The following is a 23,724-nucleotide window of genomic DNA, read 5'->3' as shown; positions in this document are numbered from 1 at the left end:
ACGCGACGGCATTCCCGATGGCGTCAACACAGCCTCAGGATCAGAGAATCCTGCCCATGGAGTTCGGCTACAGATTAGCCATGATCTCATTGAATGGCAGGACATGCTCGAGGAGCTGAATGGCCTGCTCCTGTATTACAAAGTGTATTACACTTTGAGATGTAATAGTCGCATGCTAGATATGAGACTTTTAATCATATGGGTAAACTCTTACTGTAGAACTTGTACCGTTATTTAAACCTGCTCAGCCCATTGTGACTGAAATTGTTTTCCTTTGTCTTGCAGCCAACAGTTATCCTATAGCAATGTTGTCTCGGACTATGAACCCTTATACAAAGGAGCTTCTAGACTATGTATCCTTTTAAGTCTTCAGATCTGTGTAATGAGCAGCCAGATTGTGAAATTAGGTTCCCATTCCGTAATTTACTTCTGAAACTGGCACTGATGGATTAGGTTTGATTTCAGCTCTTTTGTCTTTAGAGTCTGGTCTTGGATCCAGCCCAGGTCGATTTTATTGAGAATTTCCTCTTTTTATTTCCCCAGTAGGAAACATGGTGAAGTTACCTCGGTATTTTCTTTCAACCATCTGTTTTTAATGATGATCTATACATGGTTTGGCATAAGGGCAGCTGATATGGTAACTGTACTATTAAATGTTATGGTAACATTAGGTTAATTGTGTGATAATTAAGATTTGGGTTGTCACTTTTAGTCTTTATTCAAGAATGGGTATGTTCTTGAACCCTAACTTCAAACGATGACAATCTACTACACTAATATGAACTTTTGCACATTAGCCACCCCTATGGACACCAAAAACGTTTGCAAAGATGCATTTACATTATTATAATTAGTTTGAAACTGTCGAATCTTATTTCACTTTGAATTCTTGCAGCTAACCAATTTTCATTTAATCAGAATAGGTGTATTTGATGGGTGCTCAGATTAAGGGCATTGTGCTAACCCACTGCACAGCCCTACCTCCAGGAATATAACACTTCAGAACGCCCTTGTGAAGCTGAAGCTGGACTAGAAAGTGTTTTATCCTGTCTAACTTATGCACCTTTCCCTCCTTTCTATCCTGCCATCAGTCACTGTTGGTTTTCAATGTGTGTGTTTTTTTGAATGTTAGAAAACCCTCGTGTAACAAGCTTGGACAAGTTAAAGTGATCCAGGAGTTGGTTTGGAAGTTCGGCTTATCATAGGCAACGTTCTATGGGATTTTCTATTCTGCCGGCAGGATCAGTTAACAATTTAGACATAATTGAATCTTTATGTCATCAGAGTTTGAGCCACCATGATTTCATTCCAATGGAAATCAATGTTGTTGATATTTTTAAAATTTGGTAGTTTTGGGGTGAAAGATTAGATTCAGAATGTTCTTTTGATTTCAACCCTTACCTCACCCCCCACATTCTTCCCTCCCCACTGGCCTGGTTTATTTCACCTTTATGATTCTAATCTGCAATTAACCTATGACTTACCATTTCAAGATGATATTCAGTGCCTTAACAACTCGATGTAGAAAAACGCACCTGGGAAAATCATTCTGCTTTATGATGAAGATGAACGGATAGCTAGTCAGGCTGCCACAACGCTGTGCGAGAGAGGTTTTGAGAATCTTTTCATGCTGTCAGGGGGTGAGTGCTTTATTGCTGAAAACTCTTTTTTTTCTCTCCTGGTTGATACCTTAGAACAGTTGAACTACACAGGGTTGAAGGAGGATAGGATACTTGATGAATGGTAGCAAATAAACCAGGACAGTGTAAAATAGAAATATATTTTTGTACAGGAGCCAGCATTGCATTTTGATTAAAATTTGCCTATCTCTAATTCCCACTCAATTCCAAGATATTTAATAAATCAGTACTTGCCTACTTGCATTGGGTGACCTTGGTTGCATAAGCAGCAATGTCACTGAAATACTTGAAGATTTTGCTCCATGCCAGCCCTGCCTCTAAGTTCTTTAGTTTTAGAGGCATGTGTCCCTACAGGGAGAGAATCTCCATACCAAAGCAGGTAAACTAAACCAACTATGGATTTCTCCCTAGTTTTGTTTGGTACTTCTGAGCATAGTGATGGGTCCAGCTTGTGTCAAACGCACACTAAATCAAGGCATGTGCACTGCTCATTCAACATAAAGGCAGTGAAACTGGAAATATTCCCACATGTAGCAGATGAAACCAAACAACTCACAGATGTGGAGGTTCTTTCTTTTTGACACAATTCCCTTTTCAAGATACAAGTGAAAAATACTTTGTACTACAGTTACTGATCCCATATTTATGTACTTTTAAAGTAAACAGAGTCTGAAATTGTAATTTTATATATAACTTCCGGACCGTGTTCCAAACTCCTATTACATTTTTATGTGTATAATGGTCTTTGGTCTCATTCTGAAGGCTGACAGCTTGAAAATCTTACAACTGGAGATTCAACTTAAAAATTCATGTTTCAAGTACATGCTCAAAACTTACACTACAGCTGTTGTCTCTGTAGAACAATAGATATAGGAAAATGCTCCAGGGTAAAGCATTACATTGGGGTTACTGAAAGCAACTTGAAGGGGTTTTTCTCCTTAAACCGTATTTTAGCTGGTCAATGACCCAACAGAGGTCTGTGCCAAACAAATCTGGAACATGCTAGGCTTAATTCATCTATGCTCAGTTAGCTGATCCCAACTGGTGGTGGTGGGGGGGGGGGGGGGGGGGGGGGGGGGGCGCGATGACTGATTTTGGGGGTGGGGGGGGGATGACTGATTAAGGGTCTGATGGAGGGGATCGTGAGGGGCGGGGATGCTCAAATCACCCTTGTGTGCATGCTGTGTGTGGGATTGACCCGCTATTCCCATGGTGGCAGGGGGAGGATGCTCATTGCTGGCAGGGAGAGGAGGGCAGGTTTAGCTTTGTGGGGGGGGGGAGGGGGGGGGCTGCCACCGGATCTCTGGATTGGGCTACCCACTCAAAATGACCGGGATTCAAAATGGCGGAATCCAGCAAGCTCTCCACCATGCATATGTTTGCATGATTACGGAGAGAGACTCGCAATTGGGGCCCATTCACAGTGCCAGCCAAGATTAGTCCCAATTCGCCGCTGGTGGGAGGACTTAGATACCAGAGTGGAGAATCCTGGCCTGTGACTCTTGGTGTCAAGACTTTCAGATTCCTTTTAAGTGCTGTTTTCAGTAAAAACACTAGGGGGAAGACTTCCACAGGCTTTTAGTCAGGTGAGTGAGATTAATATGTGATGTCTGACTTGTCACAACAGTGGCAAACCACATGCAGGTCAACTTGCCCAAACTAGTCTTTAAATGCAGCACCTACCTGAGATGGGCACTATCCCTGCAGCTTGTCCACCCACAAGAAATTGTGTCCGAGTACAAAGTGGACAGAGTTATACCAGGGGCTCGACTCCCTGGCTGCCTAATCATCATCCCAAATTCAGCATAAAATCTGGGCAATTTACTCCAGGAAAGGGGATGACAAATTGGAAAGAAAAAGGTAAATTATAATTTTAATAATTAAATTTGGGCTATAATAAATGCTATTTTAAAATAAAGTACTTGAATTAATCTGTGCTTTCTCACTTTGAAAATAGTTAAAGACATCACATGAAACCCTGCTTATAAATAATGCTGATGTAAACCTGAACTATAATAATATTAATGTCTTATTAGGTCTGAAAGTAGTTGCCCAGATGTTCCCGGAAGGACTAACCACTGGTTCAATTCCACTGTCATGCCAACCTCCAGTTCTCTTGACATCTCGCCGAAGACATTCAACAGCTAAGGAACCAACACGCTCTGCAGAGGATAAACTCCGGTTCACTAAAGATGATTTGAATAAGATCCAGTGTTACTTGGACGAGATTCTATTACCATCGGACTCCCCCAGTAAGGAAATAATAGAAAATGAGCATAGCGTTAAAGGAACTCCAAAAGCCCACTGTGTACAAACATTATTTAAAAGAAGTTTAAGCTTGTCTCCACTTGTCGTACTATACGTTTAAGGTCAGAAGGTTGTGTTTGAGAGCACACACGCTAAGCTGACACATGAGCGCAGCTGTGAGGGAGTCAGCCCTTTTTTTAAAACTGAATATCCTTTATGTGAGACATCAAAGCAAAGACCATTTGGGAGGATGTTGAAGCTGTAATGGGCTGCTTTCTTGAAAGGATGAGATTAAATAGAGCAAAAAATCATTTGAACCAACCTTGTGTAAAAATAAGCTGATTTTAAAAATAAGAAAGGGGAACAGGTGAGATATCCAGCATAGCCTTGAGAGATGAGAATCTCGCACTTCCCACTCTAAAGACGGCATTTGTACATGAAATGTTAATTAAAAATAGTCCATTTAATCTTCTCAAGGGCTTTTTTTAAACTATCTGATTTTTTTATACTCTTATCTATTTAACCATAACCAGAGAATCACCTGTACAAGCTTATTTTGCTGTTTCTGCACTTTTGTTTGTGGTGTCCTCCCAGGATTTTTCTTCAGCCACTGTCTATGGGCATGATTTTCTGGCCGTTCCCGCTGTTGGGATCTTCCAGTCCCACCGACCACGACCTCCAACGGAGGGTGCGAACAACGGGAGACCCCATTGATGGCGGAAGATCCAGCCAAAGGCACGCTGCCTCTACCTCCACGTGGGGGTCCTACCCTACATCTTATCTACGTGCCGCTGCTTATCAACACCATCCAAAAACACAGCATCGGTTTTCACATGTACCCCAATAACACCAAGCCCAACCTCACCACCACCTCTTTCTACTCCTCCACTATCTCTAAACTGCTTGACTGACACTGGGTGAGCAGAAATTTTCTCCAGTTAAATATTGGGAGTACCAAAGCCATTGCGTTTTGTTTCCACCACCAACTCTGCTCCCTAACCATTATCTCCATCCCTCTCTTCCTGACAATTGTGTGAGGCTGAACATATGTTCGCAGCCTTGGTGTCATTTTTGACCCCAAGATCAGTTTCTGGCTAGATATCCACTGAGATCACCTATTCCACCTCGGTAATCCTTATCAGCTCATCTGCTGTTGAAATCCTCATCCATGTCTTTTTATTATCTTGACTATTCCAACGCACCCCTGTTTGGACTTTCACATTCTACTCTCCGTAAACTTGAGCTCAATAAAAACTCTGCTGTCCTAACTCATGGCAAGTCCAGTTCATCCATCACTATCTTACATTGGTGCCTGGTTAAGCACCGATAAACGTTCTCACACTTGTTTTCAAATTCTTACCTAAATCTGTAATCTCCTTCCTACTCCACAACCCTTGAAAATATCTTTGCTCCTTTAATTCTGCCTTCTTGACCATCATTAGTTTTATGTGCTCCGCCATTGAGGCTGTGCCTTCAGCTGCAAAATCCCTAAGCTCTGGAATTCCCTCCCCTTGTCTGAAGGTGTTGTATCCTCTTTTTAAGCCTCCATTGAAATTTTGGAGTCTGGTCTGTCTATCGAAGGTTTTGACCAGATGCAGTTGAGCTGATTATCTTCAAGCTTCAGTGCAGGGATGCCGTCAATAAAGCCTCCAAACTCGTCCCCTTACAGGATGTCGCCTCTACTCGCTCCCAAACCGACCCCTCCCCCACTACCCACTTCCTGACCATCGATATGTTGTCCGCCCAGTGATAATTAATAAAACTCAGGAGGGCCAAGCTCCCTCCCCACGGCCCCGTTCCAGGAGTTCCTTCTTCACCCTTGTGGTTTTACCAACCCACACAAAACCCAAGATCGCCACATTCATTTTCCTAAAAAAGGCCTTTGGGACAAAAATCGGGAGACATTGAAAAAAAACAGCAGTCTCGGGAGGACTGTCATCTTCACCGCCAGCACCCTCCCCGCCAGTGTCAGTGGGAGCATGTCCCATCTGCGGAAATCCCTTTTCATCTGATCGACCGCTTTACCCAGATTTAACTTGTGGAGCTGTCCCCAGTCCTTAGCCACCTGGATCCCCAAATATCTAAAACTCCTCCCACCACCTTAAAAGATAACTCCCTCGGTCTCCTTTCCTGCCCCCGTGCCTGAATTGCAAACACCACGCTCTTTCCCATGTTTAACTTGTAGCCTGAAAACCACCCAAATTCTTCCAGTGTCTCCATAATTCCAGCCATTCCCCACAACGGGTCTGTGATATAAAGCAGTAAATCATCCGTGTAGAGCGAGACCCTGTGCTCAATGCCTCTCTCACAATCCCCCGCCAAACTTTCAATGACCTGAGGGCCATTGCTAAGGGCTCTATGATCAGGGCAAACAGTAGTAGGGAGAGCAGGCACCCGTGTCTTGTCCCCCTACAGAGACTAAAATATTCTGACTGGACACGGTTGGTTCTTACATTTGCCACTGGAGCCTGGTATAGCAACTGAACCCAATCCACAAATCCCCAAATGCCCAAACCTGAACCTGCCCAAAATATCCCATAGGTACTTCCACTCCACCCGGTCAAAGGCCTTTTCTGTATCCATAGCTACCAGCACCTCAACCTCGCGCCTCTTCGCTGGGATCATTATAACATTCAGGAGCCATCTAATGTTAAACGTCAGGTGCCTGCCCTTCACAAATCCCGATTTCCCGATTACCTCCGGGACACAACCATCTATGCGTGTAGCCAAAGAACTTTGCCAGCAATTTAGCATCTACTAAAAGGGAAATCGGCCTGTACGATCCACAGCTCTCCGGGTCTTTGTCCCGTTTCAAGATGAGAGCGATCGATGCCTGAGACAGCATTGCGGGGAGCACTCCCTGCTCCTTAGACTCATTAAAGACCTTAACCAGGAGCGGCTCCAGTAACCTAGGAAACTTTTTATAGAACTCCACTGAGTGACCATCAGGTCCCAGGGCCTTCCCCGATTGCATCACCCCAACCCGTCTAAATCCCTGTCTTTTAATGTAACCATGCTCTATCTCTATATTCATGCCATCTTTTCCTGCTGTGTAATATTGTATTAGTATGCGTTTATCTGATAAACCATTAGCAATTTTTCCCCAGCTATTTTAACATTAATTCCAATTATTTCTACACTGTTTGACTTTGCCTGTTATATTTGGTCCAGGGCTCTCTATTTCAAGAATGTGTTCAGCGTCATACCATTTTCTGAGCAATTAGATGTATTCTAATATTTCCTAATTTAATGTATTTTAGGCAACTTCAGTCGTCTTTCATCATCCAGAACACAGTTGAAGTCATCCAGCAGCTCTGTTGGTGGCTCCATCAGTGCCCGATCACAGACTGGCTGCTTCCAAAATAAACCGTGGAAATAAGAAACAGAATGTCATTCCTTCACCTTTCTTAAACCTTGTGTCCATTGTTTTTTCTATGTTTCTTATCTTCAGCTGTTATAGTGCTAAAGATTTGTAGGAAACCGTTATCACTGACATTCCGGAAAAAAAGACTTGAACAATATCTACAATCATAAGTTGTGGGGTAAAACATAGTGACACTATCTAAATAAGGGTTTGAAATATCCATTTTAATCTTATTTATAGCTTTGAACTACATCCAAAAGCAGAGGAAAATATTAAAACAGAAGAACAAGGGAAGACTGTTCAGCACCATATTAATTTATTACAGAATCCTGTGTTGCAAAGCACCAAGGCTTTGAATACACAATAGATTTCAGCACAGATTTTGACGTGGAAAGCCTGAAACAATACGTTTTGCACCACTAGCACACACTCCTTCACCTTCTGTTCTGTATTTTTTCCTTTGACTCCAAAAGATAGTATTAAAGAAAAATAACCTACTGTTCCCTGCATTATTACAGATCCCTGGGCTTTTTTGAATCATTGGTTTTTATGGTTTTGCTTTCTTCCTTCCCCAACAACCACTCCAAGAATGAAACTGTTAATAAATATCTTTCTACCTGATGGCATCCTAAAGAAAGCTTAACAATTTGATGATCCAACAGGTGAACAGATTCTTAATGTTCCAACAGCATGTTAATGAGTTAAAAATATAGATCTCGTAGCATGCTAACATATACCAGAATACGCTCAAATGCACAATGGATTTATAAGCCTTGGAGCTGTTTTTCAGATATTTTAATCTCCCTACTCTCCCTAAAATGCTAAATCAACTCTGAATACTTCAAGTAGCACATAATGATTGGTTCTGCCTTGAGATGATATGAAAGGCTTCTTGGTCAATAATTTATAACTTGCTTCAGTTTGCAACTGGGTCTCTGGGAACAAGTGTACAGCCTGAATGATGTCTTAGTAAATACATGATGAATATGTATGTCATGGGCTTTGAAGTGGGATCTTTGCAAGTATTGAACTGGACTCTGATGTGCTAAATGCCACCATTACCATGCATTGTTGCCATTGTGTTGTAGCTATCTGCACTTGCTGCAAATGTGTTTTTTTGTTAAACGCATTTGTTGTTGCTGCCTCTGCTATTCTCAACTTCACAGCAGCTGCTCTGATAGTATTAAAAATGATGGGGTTTTCAAATCATTAGGCTTTCTTCCTGCTCACAAGAACCAGTGGCATTGCTTTTATGGTCAAATTCTGTTCTTTAAAAAGCGATTCTAGGGCTTACAGAAACACTTTAAGAATCCATCTGAATTTTGTGTAAATCCAGAACCAGTGACTTGCCTGTGATCCGATACTGATTTTTTAAACTTGATCAGCTCATTCATATCTATCAGAGCTGAGAGATTATTGTGCCAGTATCTCCAAATATTTTTTTAATTGTGAGACCTGGGTGAATGTTGTTCCCTTCACATTTCTCCAGAGCTGGTTAAAATCAATCCAAATGTGAAAATTGGCTGAATATGCAAATCTTTAAAAGATTATTTTGATGGTCTTTGTTTCCTTGAGAGAATGAAATGAAAGTATATGGCAGATCAGCACACATCCTGTTGATGCACATATTGGTTGTATTTTTTAAATAGAATATTCTAGTTTGGGGGGGAACAATCTTCCTGAACTAATTACTTTTTCTTGTGGTGCTTCCAATTTTGGATGTTTTTTTCACAACTAAATATTTATTCATAAATACGATGCATTAATGCTCACATCAGTGTTTTTCATCCTGGTACCCCAGCCTATCTCTTTCTCTCAAGACACACATTTGAGAAAAACTGAAGTTGTTGCATTTTATATTTCTTTAAGAATTTAGTGCCTGAGTTTGGGGTTGGAACGGCTGGGAGAAATTTAAGTGATTTTTTTTTTCCCTCTACTACAAGCTTGTTTTCAGAACAACAGGCACCTATTCTTTTATTGATTATTGGCTGAATTTGTTGACCATGTAGATGAGCACAGAAATGTGGAAGTGTTCCATTACTGTTGGGTATTAGGTTATGCGTCGATCAGTACTTTTCCAGCTCGAGTCATCTTTCCTAACTATAGTCACAAGATGTGATGCATTGCCATGCCTACCCTGTTAGAAGGTGCTATTGTTCTTTTGTGTTTCAAATACAATCGCACAATTGTTATCCTTCCCAGCAACAATAGTCCGAGTGAGATAAATAGCTAGGAAACAAAGTTAGGAATGTGAGTGCTCATCGATTGCTAAAATCAGAGAAAAGAATTTAAAATTAATAAGTTCTGTAATAGCTGCAGAGCTCTATGACATTATCATTTTGATCTAAATGAGCAACACCAGGAGATATTCTCCTCCCTAGCCCAGGGATGCTGAATACAACCTTAAGTGGCCTTACCACATCACCCTGAGAGTTGCTGACTTTTTGCGCAGATCAGACGTTAAACTTGGAACCATCCTAGCCTGAATTTAAATATATATATATAAAACTTCCTTCAGTTTCTGTTATGGAAATGTGAAGTTGTCCTTTTTTAAAGTGAAGTATTGTCAATGGATAAGATGGTGTGCATGTCAGTGGCGTTTGAGTTATCCTTTGTCAAGGGATTTTCCTGTTTGAATATCAGGCATCCAGTTCAGAGCCTGGAACAGATCAGATGGTTTTCTAATGGGCATACTGCTATTGAAAACTGCATGCCAGACGGACATGGCCTTTTTCACATTTTGTTACTTCTAGTTGGTTTGCATATTTTGTGAATGCCAGCCAGATGATTATGACTTGTGGCAGTTGGTCAAGTGATGCATTTTTTGTGGTTTTAAATAAAACTTCTGTACATTTTCTATTTTTTAAATAAAGTGTATATGTTTTTAATTTTAAACAGTGCATGGCAATTAACAATCTTATATTGTGCTTCATGGTTGGAGGTTTATTTTTAAAGAAACAAGCAACTTAATTCCAGAGGTATTTTTGTGGGATTTTGCAACCCTTCCTGACAACAGATCTTCCAGTCTCACTGAATGCAGCCCCCATGGCGGGTTATCTGACCACCGGACAGGCAAGCCTGTAGGCATCAGTTAGATCATGGAACATAGAATATACAGTGCAGAAGGAGGCCATTCGGCCATCGAGTCTGCACCGACCCACTTAAGCCCTCACTTCCACCCTATCCCCCTAACCCAATGAGCCCTCCTAACATTTTTTGGTCACAAAGGGCAATTTATCATGGTCAATCCACCGAACCTGCACGTCTTTGAACTGGGAGGAAACCGGAGCACCCGGAGGAAACCCACGTAGACACGGGGAGAACATGCAGACTCCACACAGACAGTGACCCTGCAGGGAATCGAACCTGGGACCCTGGAGCTGTAAAGCAGTAGTGCTAATCACTTGTGCTACCGTGCTGCCCTAAAGTTGGACCAGAAGATCCTGCTGATGGCCCATGGCAAGCCACCTCCACATCTGGGAAACACATACCGGGGGGGGGGTCCCCGATTCTCCCAAAATGGAAGTCCCGAGAAAGCGCGTTTAGCTGCGTGTTTCCTGGCGCCCACAATGCCGAGAAATGCATGGCTATTCAATGCGACAAGTGTTGAAAAAAAGGGCCTGAATAGGGAACGCATAGCCCTGGCTTGTACAGTGGGAAGGCCGCTGAAACAATCTCCCGACCTCCACACACACACCCCCCCCCCCCCCACCAAAAACGCAATATGGGAGGGTTCCCGGCCTGATCGTACACACAAAGAAAATGCCAGCTGGCAGTGCCACCTGGGTATCTTGACAGTGCCAGGCTGGCACCCAGGTGGCACCAGCAGTGCCAGGACGTGCCGCTGGGGTCCTCCGATTCCCAAGAGTGCTGTTCTGTCTGGTCCCCATTTGTGGGGACCAGTACTGAACAGCACTCAACTGAGGTCTCGAAGGCAAAGAGGATGAATCCCACAGCCTAAGGTACCTCGGAAATCTGCACATTGGAATCAGACTAGCTGTCTCACTCTAACATGTAGATGTGCCAAAAAGTGCCCCTGCCCATTGTGGGCGGGATTCACATCGCAACCTCTCGCGAGATCGCGTTGGATCTCATGAGGCGTGGCGAGCCAGGTAGATCCCGGGAGCAGGGTCACCTGGCTTTCATCGGCCACGTTGCACAGCAGCAAGCTGCTTTTTGGCGCAGCATTGTCGTTGGATCACATCCATTGGTGAGAACCAAGTTGTCCCTTTTAATCTTGCTCAAACAGCCCAGTGAGGACATGCAAATGCTGAGCCCAGCAGATCAGTTAGCTGATCTCTGCTGTGGTGTGATGTTGATGCAATACTTGACATTCATTTCTCACCTTGGTGCCAATTGAAATTATGGCTCCCTTACAGCTCCCTTAGGATGGAGGCACACCAGCCACCAAACATGGATATTTTAAAAATATTTGAACCAAATCTCCAAACTTGTCAGGCTTGTGGAACAATTTGAATCCTACACCGTCTGATTTGGACAAGAATGCTACCACTAAGCCCATTTTACAAAGAATATTATTTGCTGATGTAAAATATTTGTGAGTTATAACAAATGCATACAAATTGAATCTCCATTACCTCTTCTTACAAACTCTTCAGATTATAACAGGATGGCCAGACAATCCATCTTAGTTGGGTTAGTGTTATTCTAAATGTTATTCGGGTGGCACAGTGGTTAGCACTGCTGCCTCACTGCACCATGAACCCGAGTTTGATTCTAGCCTTGGGTGACTGTGAGCAGTCTGCACATTCTCCCCGTCTTCATGAATTTCCTCCAAGTGCTCTGGTTTCCTCCCACAGTCCAAATATGTGCATTAGCCATGCTAAATTGCCCATGTGTCCAAAAAGGTTTGGTGGGGTTACAGGGATGGGTCAGAAGAGTGGGCCTGGGTGGGGTGCTCTTTCAGAGGGTTGGTGCAGAACTGATAGGCCAAATGGCATCCTGCACCGTAAGTATCCTATGAATGGGTGAACTTATGAATGGCAGTTCCTCAGAGGGAGAAAGACATTCACCATAGAATAGGGCGACACGGCCGCACAGTGGTTAGCACTGCTGCCTCAGCTCCAGGGCCCCGGTTCAATTCCAGCCTCGGGTGATTGTGTAGAGTTTGCACTTACCGTGTCTGCGTGGATTTCCTCCCATAGGTCTCGAAAGACTTGCTTGTAAGGTGAATTGGACATTCTGAATTCTCCCTCAGTGTACCCTAACAGACGCCGGAGTGTGGCAGCTAGGAGATTTTCACAGTAACTTTGTTGCAGTGTTAATGTAAGCCTATTTGTGACACTAATAAAGATTATTATTATTAAATAGGGTACTCTTTCCAAGGGCCGGTGCAAACACGATGGGCAAATGGCCTCCTTCTGCACTGTAGATTCTATGGAAAAGAGGGAGAGAGAAAACAAAAGCTAGAGAGAGGCTATAAGTGATGAGATGAAGTCAGTGCAAAGTAAAGGAGATGGAACCGGATAGCAAAAGACAATGGGGGAAATAGCATTTTTTTTAAAAGTCCTACTCTATAATTTTCTGGTCTGACTCCACATTTTAATACCTGCAAATCTGTCACCCATCTTGGTTTTGAGCTGCGTCATTGATATAATAAGTTAGACATTAGTGTTCCAACATCAATCACTAGGTCGCTCTATTCAATGCTTCTGTCTTCACCCCCACAACGACTTCAGTGAATTATTTTTCTGCCCTTCGATTAATTTCGGATTCATACCCAAGATTTGCCTCGATTCACCACAGTTTTGAGATTAACTAAGAGCCTTTCATGTGCAACTGTACTTACCCATATCCAAGTTGAAGCTTCCTCAAAGGAGCCAATCAATTTTCTGCATGAGATTGCCAGCCTCAAATTAGGCGGTTTTGTTCTGACTACCATGCTCATCAGTTAGATTAAAATCCTCCAAAGTCATTTCACATCATGTGCCTAATGGCAGAGAAAGGCCCATTCCAAGAAGTCTAAACTACATCCAATATAAGATCCTAGAGGCAAGTGGCAACAAAAATACCCAATGTGACATCAAAGTCCCCAATTTGACTTCAATTCATGAAGGAAATATGCACAAGACATCCGCATGGCTGATGATCTAATTTTTAGAAATAAAATGACTTTGAAATTAGAAATCTTTATTTGATTATACAGTATCAGCCATAATTCATGATTAGATGCATTGTGGTGGCCTTAATGGGAAAAACACAAGAATACATTCTGGACCTTTTATTCAAGAGAAACTGTACTTTTAACAAAATAAATGTGAGTTCTGATGAGAGACAGCTTTAGACCAGAATTGCAGCGTGCTTTAAATTGATTTTAATAGGGGTTCAGTCTGACATGGTCTAAAATTTCCATCAAACCCAGGTAGGTCTCCTCAGCTGTTGGAATAATCTGATCAGCTGGTAGAATGAAGCCATAGCGACCAGTGTCACGCAGTTCAAAGCAGAAAGCATACTTGATACCTTGGTCATAAGCCCAGTCAATGGATGAACCACTGCTTTGATCTAATGTGGAAAGAAAGAAATATAGGCAATTCAATATTGCATGATTGTCCTGTTCTAACATACAACTCCTCTTTTACACTGTGATGTGCCAGACCTTGGGATTTGGATTTGTATGGTTGAGTATTCAATGCTGAATTGGTGATCACACATGCTTCTTGGTGTGGAGAAATGCCAAGTACAGGCTCAATGTTTCCCCAAAGGTAAGTGGGGGTGGGTGGGGGAGAACCAGGGTGAGTGGGGGAATGGGGAAGAGCAGGGTGGGGCAAGGGGTGTGGAATCAGAGGGATAGTGCAGCCCTAGCTGGTCTTGTATTTTTCCTTCTTTAACATCACTGGATACAGGTGGCTAACCCCATCGTCTTGGCTGATGACTAAGTTGTAAGGAAGAAAAAACTTTTGAAAGGAGGGGGACAGTCTTGCCCTCACAATCTTTTTCCTCTAGGGTCTAATGTCTGTAATTTGGCCCAACTAGTTGCAAGGAGAGTATTATTGCCTTCGAAAAGGTCTTGAGGTCAGCAAAATAAATGCTCAAGTACTCCGGTATTTTACTTGAGGCAGTTGAATTATTTTAGTAATAAAGGGGTTGTTTCTGATGCTTTCAATTTATTAAAGGAATTTAAAAAAAAAAGATTTTTCCATCAGCATGGTGGCAGTGTTAAGTTTTCTGATGGTCTATTTTTGTTCACCTGCCCAATGTCCATCAGTATCAAAAACTATTTCTTCAGACATGGGCAATTAGACGTTTTCTTCCACCACCCCCAAAGTAGGATTGATCAGTGCCAATCACTTCCATTGATTGAGGGCAGCACAGTGGCACTGTGGTTAGCTGCCTCACAGCACCAGGAACCTAGGTTCAATTTCTGCCTTGGGTAACTGTCCGTGTGGAATTTGCACATTTTCCCCATGTCTGCATGGGTTTCCTCCAGTTTCCTCCCACAATCCAAAACTGTGCAGGTTAGGTGGTTTGGTCATGCTGAATTCCTCCATAGTGTCCAGGGATGTGCAAGTTAGGTTGTGGGTAGAGGGCAGAGTGGATCGGTGATGGGCCAAATGGCCACCTTCTGCACTGTAGGGATTCTATGATTCCTTTGGTGGATTTGTAAAACATTCCAATTACTCAGTTGGGAGGATTATTGCCTCTGCTGAGCCTGGCGATAATCCATTTCAATTATAATACAGCCAAATCTGAGAGTTCTGTCCACCTACCCTTTGGGCTATGTAAGGCTGGTGGTCCTGCTGGAATTTTAAGGGGAAAAGTACAGAGGATTTTGATGGCCTCAAAGAAAAAACACACATACAGCTATCACTTGAATACTGCCTTTAATTCAAGTTCAGGTGATACTTATACCTGCCTGGAATTCTAAAAAGAATCGCAAAGCATATACCATCATCAAGAAGAGTATTTAGTGCTAAATGTTGAATTGGAATTTTTAAGTATAAAAAGCAGAAATGATAAAATGGATTGTGTCATTTTAACAACTTGGGAAACCAAATAAGGGTAATGACTTGATAGTGTCACCTCTTGGGTCTGCTGCCTATTTTTAAACTTTCATTAAGCTATGTTGGAGAATTGACTGTCACGTTTCTGGCAGTGATAGGACCTGGAAATATTTTTTAAAAGTTTGTTTACAAAATACACTGAAAGCATAACTTGTATATCTATAAAGCTGTTTACATTCAAAGCAACACTTCAGAGCATTAGGCTCATTTAACTATGTCTGCGCCGTATTCTCCCGGGGCACGGAAACTAATGCCCTCCCCTGGTTGATCATTCCAAACATTTATCATCCTTCTGAATAATTAATATATTTATTAGGGTCTGTTTATCATCTGTGGCCTGACTTACCCTGAAGGCATTTTCTGAGTTCATATTATCTGCCATTTTTATAAACTTGAGACCACCCTTTAACTCCAGCTTGAAGACCTTAACCTTCTTTGATCTTTCCTCGGTCTTGTTGCTCCCCAATCCTTTGGTGTACCTTTAAACCTTTAAATTGTGCCAACTAGAATCTTACATGAATGAATTAATGTTTATCTTTTCCCACCATAAACAACTTGTGATTTTATTACAGAAACTTAGGATTTGCCAGACAACAAAAACAAATCCAAGGTCCACCTCATTTGCCTTTACCATCCTGGTATCACAATCTCTAATCAATTATTTTACAACAGACCGGCACATGATGAAAGGAAAATCCCAGTGGTGGACAATATTGGGAATCATAGGTTCAAAGTTCAGACAGGATCTTGCAAAATTTACCCAAGCATCAAAAGTCAACCTGGTCAAAGAGGCAACAGGATCAGTGAATCTTTAGGTTTCTAATCACCTTCCTTCAGGGTTGAGTGATTTTAAGCTGGTCAGCCAGAAACTCTCAGCACTTAGCCCTGTTTGAAGTGGTCCAGGAGCTGTCAATCAGAGCTTGATGTTTACAAACATCCCGGTTAGACCACCGTCAGATTTACTCAACTGTGAAGGAAGGTGAATGGAGCAATGCTGACAGCTAGGGTATGTGGAAGTTCCCAATCACAGCCTAGTAAAGTCTTCAATGGCTTGCATATAAAATCTGAGGTGTTTTAAACTCAGCGGACTGGTTTTCTTTTTCCAGGAATTAATGGGGGGGTGCTTCCTATGTCTGAGCCAGCAGGAGTATTGCCCAGGAGAGTGTTAAAGCTGTGATTTTTTTTTGTCTCCAGCTTCCAGACAGAGGTCTCTTCTGGGGCTTGTCGTCTATCTCTTTATTCAGGGGTCTCTGGTGAGGCTTACATATTTAGGGGGTCTCTTTATTTAGGGGGTTCCTGAGGGTTTTCCATATTTAGGGGGTCTCTGTGAGGTGTCTTTATTTTGGAGATCTTTGTTGGGGGTAGTGGAGGCACCAGGTGGGGTGGGCAGGTCTTGCATTGCGAGGGAGGGTGGTTATCGGATGGGCATTGGGGGCAACTCCCCTAAAAAGTTAACCCCTTGGCTCACCAAGAGGTCCACCATGTCAGGGGACACACTTGTCAGGACCAGTAGTAATTCTCGCCCACGTGATTCCCGGCACAGAAGACCATAGAATCTCGCGGGCCCGGAGAATATGGTGACCTGCCTGTTCGCTAAGGACACAGACCTCAATCCCAATGCAAGCCGCAGGCTGGAGCATCGGAAACAGATTGGCATCCGCCACTGATCCTGTTTTCTTCGCACACTGGATTCTCCACCTCATCGGTAACTCCACTACAGCGGCATGAGGCTATACTGTTTCAGTATAGTGTGCAGGGGTAGAAAGGACCAAGATGGCTGACTCCAGCATCAAATAATTAGTATTCTTCATATCTCCTCAACATAGCTATCTAACCTTAAACCAGGTACTTACCCAAGCCTTCAGAATCATAGCAATGTGCAGGATCAGAATCAAACATTAGTAGGAAGTTCAGTACAAGATTTATGTGGGTTCAAAATAATTTTGAATGTAATTGCATTGTTCTTCACTGTGTGCAAAGACTTACAGATGGTGGTGAGGATGGGTCCATATCTGTACTTGGTTCCATGTACTGATGCCAAAGTAGTAATGGATTTCTTGCTGAGATCCATCTGCAGGAAAAGGACATTTTTAAGATCAACTAGATAAAGCCGTAAGAACACAGTGATTTTTAAGAGCGGGGCAAGTCAATAATCATGTTCCTCATTTAGAGGCCAATCACAGTTAGCCACCTTCTCACCATGGTCATGAAACCCATTTTCCATTTGGATTGGAAAGGCTTCATCTAACTTCCTAATTTCTGCCCCCTGATGCCTTTAACATAGTTTATATAACTGAAAACTTAATTTGAAATCTCTTTTCCAAAGAAAATAAGCCAAATATTCCCCAAACTTAATACCTGAAAGGTTTGTTGATTGCCTCTGTACCCTTTCAATGGCAATAATATCCCTGTGGTTAATGTGATTTCTCCTGCTCTCTGTGCATTAAGGGGTAGCCCATTTAAAATGGAGATGTGACAAAAACATTTCTCTCTGAGGGTCGGGTGTCTTTGTAACTCACTTCCTGAAAAGACGGTGGAAGCAGTGTCTTTGAATATATATACCACCATCCACATCTTTGGGTTGTGGGGGTGAAACCCACCCAGACACGGGGAGAATGTGCAAACTCCACTCGGACAGTGACCCGGAGCCGGGATCAAACCTTGGACCTCGGCGCTGTGAGGCACCAGTGCTAGCCACTGCGCCATCATGTCGCCCTATCTTTGAATATTTTTAAGGAAGAGGTGGATAGATTTTTGGTAAGCAAGATGGTGGATAGGTGGTTTCGAAGAAATGCAGATTTGAGGTTACCATCAGATCTGCCATGATCTTATTAAATGGTGAAGCAGGATCAAAGGGCCGAATGGTCTGCTCCTTGTCTGTATGTTCCTATTGTAAAATTATTGGAAGCTATACTTTAATCACCATTTTTAAAAAAATTCTGATTATAAAATTAACAACAACCAATGAATCTCTCTCCTGACCAGAATACAATTACACATCCCTTATTTTGTTAATTCCTCTCGCTTACCCACATTGAAATCTATCTGCCACCTGTTAGCCCCATGATTTAATAGCCTAAGGGCACGATCTTCCTAAACGGGAACAAAAGCAAAAAGTGCAGAGGATACTGGAAGTCTGCAGAGGGATTTGGATAGGTTAAGTGAATGGGCTAGGGTCTGGCAGATGGAATACAATGTTGACAAATGTGCGGTTATCCATTTTGGTAGGAATAACAGCAAAAGGGATTATTATTTAAATGATAAAATATTAAAACATGCTACTGTGCAGAGAGACCTGGGTGTGCTAGTGCATGTGTCGCAAAAAGTTGGTTTACAGGTGCAACAGGTGATTAAGAAGGCAAATGGAATTTTGTCCTTCATTGCTAGAGGGATGGAGTTTAAGACTAGGGAGGTTATGCTGCAATTGCATAAGGTATTAATGAGGCCACACCTGGAGTATTGTGTTCAGTTTTGGTATCCTTACCTGTGCAGAGGAGATTCACGAGGTTAATCCCAGAATTGAAGGGGCTGGATTACGAGGAGAGGTTGAGTAGACTGGGACTGTACTCATTGGAATTTAGAAGGATGAGGGGGGGATCTCATAGAAGGGAATAGATAGGATTGATGCGGGCAGGTTGTTTCCACTGGCGGGTGAAAGCAGAACTAGGGGGCATAGCCTCAAAATAAGAGGAAGCAGATTTAGGACTGAGTTTAGGAGGAACTTCTTCACCCAAAGAGTTGTGAATCTATGGAATTCCTTGCCCAGTGAAGCAGTTGAGGCTCCTTCATTAAATGTTTTTAAGATAGAGATAGATAGTTTTTTGAAGAATAAAGGGATTAAGGGTTATGGTGTTCGGGCCAGAAAGTGCAGCTGAGTCCACAAAAGATGAGCCATGATCTCATTGAATGGCGGTGCAGGCTCAAGGGGCCAGATGGCCTACTCCTGTTCCTAGTTCTTATGTTCTAAAGACCCCTAGCGAGCACATTTAGCCGCTGGTTTCCTGGCACTCACCGTGCCAAGAACCATGTGGCTATTCAACGCTACACATGTTGAATAAAGGGCCTGAATGGGGAACGTGTGGCTGAGGCCACACATAGCCTGTTTTTTACATCGGGGAACTCCACTCGCTGGAACTACCCGTTGTAGTGAGAGGTCGGGATGCCATTTTTAAATAATCTCCGAGGCCCACAAATAAAATCACCAACCTCCCCCCAGCCCGAAAGTAACATGGGAGGGTCCTCTGTCCCTCACCTCCCCCCCCCCCCCCCCCAACTCCCCGCATCCTCTAACACCCATAGTCGGCAACACGGGTCCAAGCGTGCGCGTGCAAAAAATGCTGGCTTGGCAGTGCCAACCTGACACCATGGCAGTGCCCCTGCCAGCATCACCTGGAAACCTCGACAGTGCCAGGATGGCAAACAGGTGACACTGCCAAGGTGCCCGGCTGGCACAGCCAGTGTACCGAGATGGTACCAGCAGTGCCAGGGCATCACCCTGCTCAAAAGTCATGCAGCTGGGGGCATCCAATCCCCTTGGAGACCCAAAGAGTGCCTTTCCATCTGGTTACCATTTGTGGGGAGCAGTGCTGAATGGCGCTCGCCCAAGGTCTCCGAGGAGAAAGGATTGAATCCCAAAGTCTCCGGTACCTTGGAAATCTGCGCATTAGAGTAAGGCTTACTGCCTCGCTGTAATGTGCAGATTTGGCAAAAAGTGACACCATGGCCCATTGTGAGATTGCGTTGAATCTCAAGAGGCGATGCGAACCTGGAGGATCCTGGGAGCGGGGTCTCGCAGCTTTCACCAGTCACACGGCACCACAGCGAGATGCTTTTCCAGCACAGCGTGGCCGGAAGTTTGAACCCTAAATGTTTTTTTGAATCCGATTACTTTAGTTTTCATGATTTGCCCTTTTTATTTTGCAAACTTGGAGAATTTGCTGACAATTATTCTCTAAAGCTTCACTCTAAAGAAAGATTTAAATAAATATGCGACACAATATATAATTGTTTCTCAGCCCATTACTTCCCAGCTTCCATCATTCACATTGTTGAGACATCTTCGGTAGAAACAGGCAGAGAGATCACATGCGATTCCACCACATAGAGCACATGGAGCACACCAGAATGACAGGGAGTGAGATAGCTTGATCTTGGTTTCGGACAATGCTCGGCACAACATCGAGGGCCAAAGGGCCTGTCCTGTGCTGTACTGTTCTATGTTCTATGACTACCCATGCTTCCTTCTTTTAAGCCAATCTTCTATTCAGCACGATGTTTTTTTAAATATAAATTTAGAGTACCCAATTCATTTTTTCCAATTAAGGGGCAATTTAGCGTGGCCAATCCACCTAGCCTGCACATCTTTGGGTTGTGGGGGCGAAACCCAAGCAAACACGGGGAGAACGTGCAAACTCCACACGGACAGTGATCCAGAGCTGGGATCGAACCTGAGACCCCGGCGCCGTGAGGCTGCAGGGCTAACCCACTGCGCCACCGTGCTGCCCTCTTCACGATATTTACTTCCTTATATCCGTTTCTGTACATTAATCATTAATTCATAATGTGCAGCTTTGTCAAAAGCTTTCTGAGTAACAGAGTACCCACGTGCGCTCCTTACTATAGTGTTTTAAAAGACTCCGAGTGTGTCAACCATCACCTCCCTACTCTGAATTTGTGTTCATAGAATCAGATAACCATAAAATCCCTACAGTGCAGAAGGAGGCAATTCATCCCATTGCATCAGCACCGACCCTCTGAAAGAGTACCCCACCCAGGCCCACTTCCTGTAACCCCGCCTAACCTTTGGACACTAAGGGGCAATTTAGCACGGCCAATCCACCTAACCTGCACATCTTTGGCCTCTGAGAGGAAACCAGAGCACCTGGAGGAAACCCACGCAGACATGGGGAGAATGTGCAAACTCTACACAGTCACCCAAGGCTGGAATTGAACCTGGGTCCCCAGCACTGTGAGGCAGCTGTGCTAACCACGGTAAAACATGTAACTCTTGTCTGTCCATCTGATATCAGTAGTTCTGTGAATTACCTGTTGTATGGGAATGATGACAATTCTATCGTCCATCTTGTCTTTCAATGGAAAATTAGAAAGGGACTGAATAGCCCAACCCAGAGGCATATAGAGCAACAAGTTGATGGAGGACTAGAGTTAAATGTGTAGTTGATAACCCAGAAGAAAAACAGCAGTAAAGCGGCACAATATACTGGTCTTGTATATCCTAAAATAGGACACCAGTAACTACATTTCAATTACATTGGGCAGCACAATGGCAAAGTGATTTTTCATCCTGGGAGCAAGTGGCCCTAGAGCCCTGTCACAACTCATGTTGATGTGGAACAAAGTCTGACTTACCAGCTCATTATAGTCCTTTGGCTTAGTTGAGGTGTAACCATAAGGAAACATTAAGAGCTGGGAATAGCTATGAACATCAATGAAGGATTTGAAATTTCCATGATTTGTGACAAAGTCAACTATGGCTTTGACTTCCTTCTCAGAATTGACGTAAGGTCCATAGTATGTTGATGAACAAGCATAGCCACTGGCTCCGGGTCCTGTTAATCAAAAGCAGCAAATAAGATTTGATGGCTTCATGCATTTTTATTTAAAGGGCACACGTGTGGAAATGGAGGTCGTCCTCATCACATTTAGACGCACATTCTACAATTCCAATTTATTTGTAAAGAAAATTAAATAGCAAATTAAATAGCAAAATAAATTAAATAGTCAATAATAATGGAAAGCTTGATGAGGAAAATGTTTCTCGTTCTGTGTGCAGGCGTGCTGGATTGCACGCTGCAGTGAATATCGGGAAATCAGGCAAGTGGGAAGCATATCTTTGAAAGAGCCCACCTGAATTTCATTCATTCATATGGAGGGAACCTGTGCCGGTTCCTCTGCAGAGGTACGTATTCGGACCTGCCTGGCTTCTCTCACCTCCTGCACCCGGGTAGTCCAGTACACTTGAGAGTCAGCTCCAGAAAATCCTCCCTCTGGACTATTGTCTTCAGTTTTGATCCTCAAGACACATTGGCCTTGATGAGGGACGAGAGGGTGCTACACCAGATTTGAGAGAATGACAGAGTTTAAAGGGTTAAATTATCAGGCCAGATTTGGATGAGCCTGCTTTGTATTCGGTTGCATTTAAAAGAATATGGGGTAAATAGAAGTCTTTAATATAATAGAATCATAAAATCCCTACAGTTTAGAAGGAAGCCATTCGGCCCATCAGTCTGCACTGACCCTCTGAAAGAGCACCTTAGGCCCATTCCCCCATCCTATCCCCATACCCCACCTAACATTTTGGACACTAAGGGCAATTTAGCATAGTCAATCCACCTAACCTGCACATCTTTGTACTGTGGGAGGAAACCGGAGCACCCGGAGGAAACCCACGCAGACACGGGGAGAACATGAAAACTCCACATAGACAGTCAGACAAGGCCATAATCGAACCCAGGTCCCTGATATCATGAAGAAATTTAATAAAGTGGATAGAGATGGTGGCGTTGTGGTAATATCATTGGCTTTATGATCCAGAGGCAAAGGCTAATGCTCTCAAAACTGCAGGTTCAAACCCCACCAGAGGAGATGATGTAATTCAAATGTAATTAATAAATCTGGAATACAAATCTAGTCTCAATAATGGTGACCATAAAGTTAACATCGATAGTCATAAAAATCCATCTGGCTCATATCAATATTCTTTAGGAAAGGAAATATGATCAGGGAAGATACCACATGACCCATTGAGCCTATTTTGCCACAGCTAATCTTGGACTTTAACTCCATTTTTCCCAAGAGGCCAAATATCTGCTGACCCAGCCTTAAATGTATTCAACAATGCAACATCCACAACCCTCTGGGATGGAGGCACAACCTAATTGGGGTACAGAAATCTGTCATCCTTCTCCAGTCTGGCCTACATATGACTCCATGACTCTTAGCTGCCCTCTTGCCGTTGTATTTATGGGGTGCTGTTTACTGCCGTTGTATGTTGCATTATGGGTTCTTTTAGATGTTTCTCACTGATGAAGGCCTGAGACTTGTATATTTAAACATGAACCATTTATTGCTAGTCTGCAACTATTCACAGATCAAACGTATGGCTATGCATTGGAGATGTTCTATGCGGATAGGCTGCTTACTTACAGTTCCGTTTTCAGATTCTCTCAGGGTCTCTTACCATGTGACTCATTACATTATGCTACATTAACCCTTGTTCTGCCAAGCACCTTTACATTAAAATGGCATGCAGGCACATATCACAACATCTACAAGCCATTCAATTCAAGGGCATTTGGGAATGGGCAACAGATGTTGGCCTGCCAGCGATGCCCACATGCCATGAAAGAATACACTTAAATAAGTATTTCCTCTGGTGGGGGAGTCCAGGTATAACCTTAAAATTCAAATATAGCCTTTCAGGAGTGAATTC

At 43.1% G+C, this 23,724-nt stretch overlaps 2 protein-coding genes across 2 annotated transcripts in view; one reads left to right on the top strand and one right to left on the bottom strand.

The window, feature by feature from the left end:
* Positions 1-10,123, top strand: part of cep41 (centrosomal protein 41) — a 46,193-nt gene extending 36,070 nt beyond the window's left edge. Inside the window, exons 8-11 of the mRNA XM_038811792.1 lie at positions 286-353; positions 1,526-1,640; positions 3,677-3,892; positions 7,148-10,123. Of these exons, the coding sequence (XP_038667720.1) occupies positions 286-353; positions 1,526-1,640; positions 3,677-3,892; positions 7,148-7,266 (518 nt within the window). The 3' untranslated portion in view covers positions 7,267-10,123. The remainder of the gene's footprint in view (positions 1-285; positions 354-1,525; positions 1,641-3,676; positions 3,893-7,147) is intronic.
* Positions 10,124-13,383: 3,260 nt separating this feature from the next.
* LOC119973526 (carboxypeptidase A1-like) overlaps positions 13,384-23,724 on the bottom strand; it is a 38,654-nt gene continuing 28,313 nt past the window's right edge. The window contains exons 9-11 of the mRNA XM_038811791.1: positions 21,642-21,841; positions 17,259-17,343; positions 13,384-13,773 (exon numbers count right to left, since the gene is read on the bottom strand). Of these exons, the coding sequence (XP_038667719.1) occupies positions 13,586-13,773; positions 17,259-17,343; positions 21,642-21,841 (473 nt within the window). The 3' untranslated portion in view covers positions 13,384-13,585. The remainder of the gene's footprint in view (positions 13,774-17,258; positions 17,344-21,641; positions 21,842-23,724) is intronic.

The sequence above is a fragment of the Scyliorhinus canicula genome, chromosome 11 (assembly GCF_902713615.1).
Source record: "Scyliorhinus canicula chromosome 11, sScyCan1.1, whole genome shotgun sequence".
Lineage (NCBI taxonomy): Eukaryota > Metazoa > Chordata > Chondrichthyes > Carcharhiniformes > Scyliorhinidae > Scyliorhinus > Scyliorhinus canicula.
This window is presented reverse-complemented; position numbering and strand designations above follow the sequence as displayed.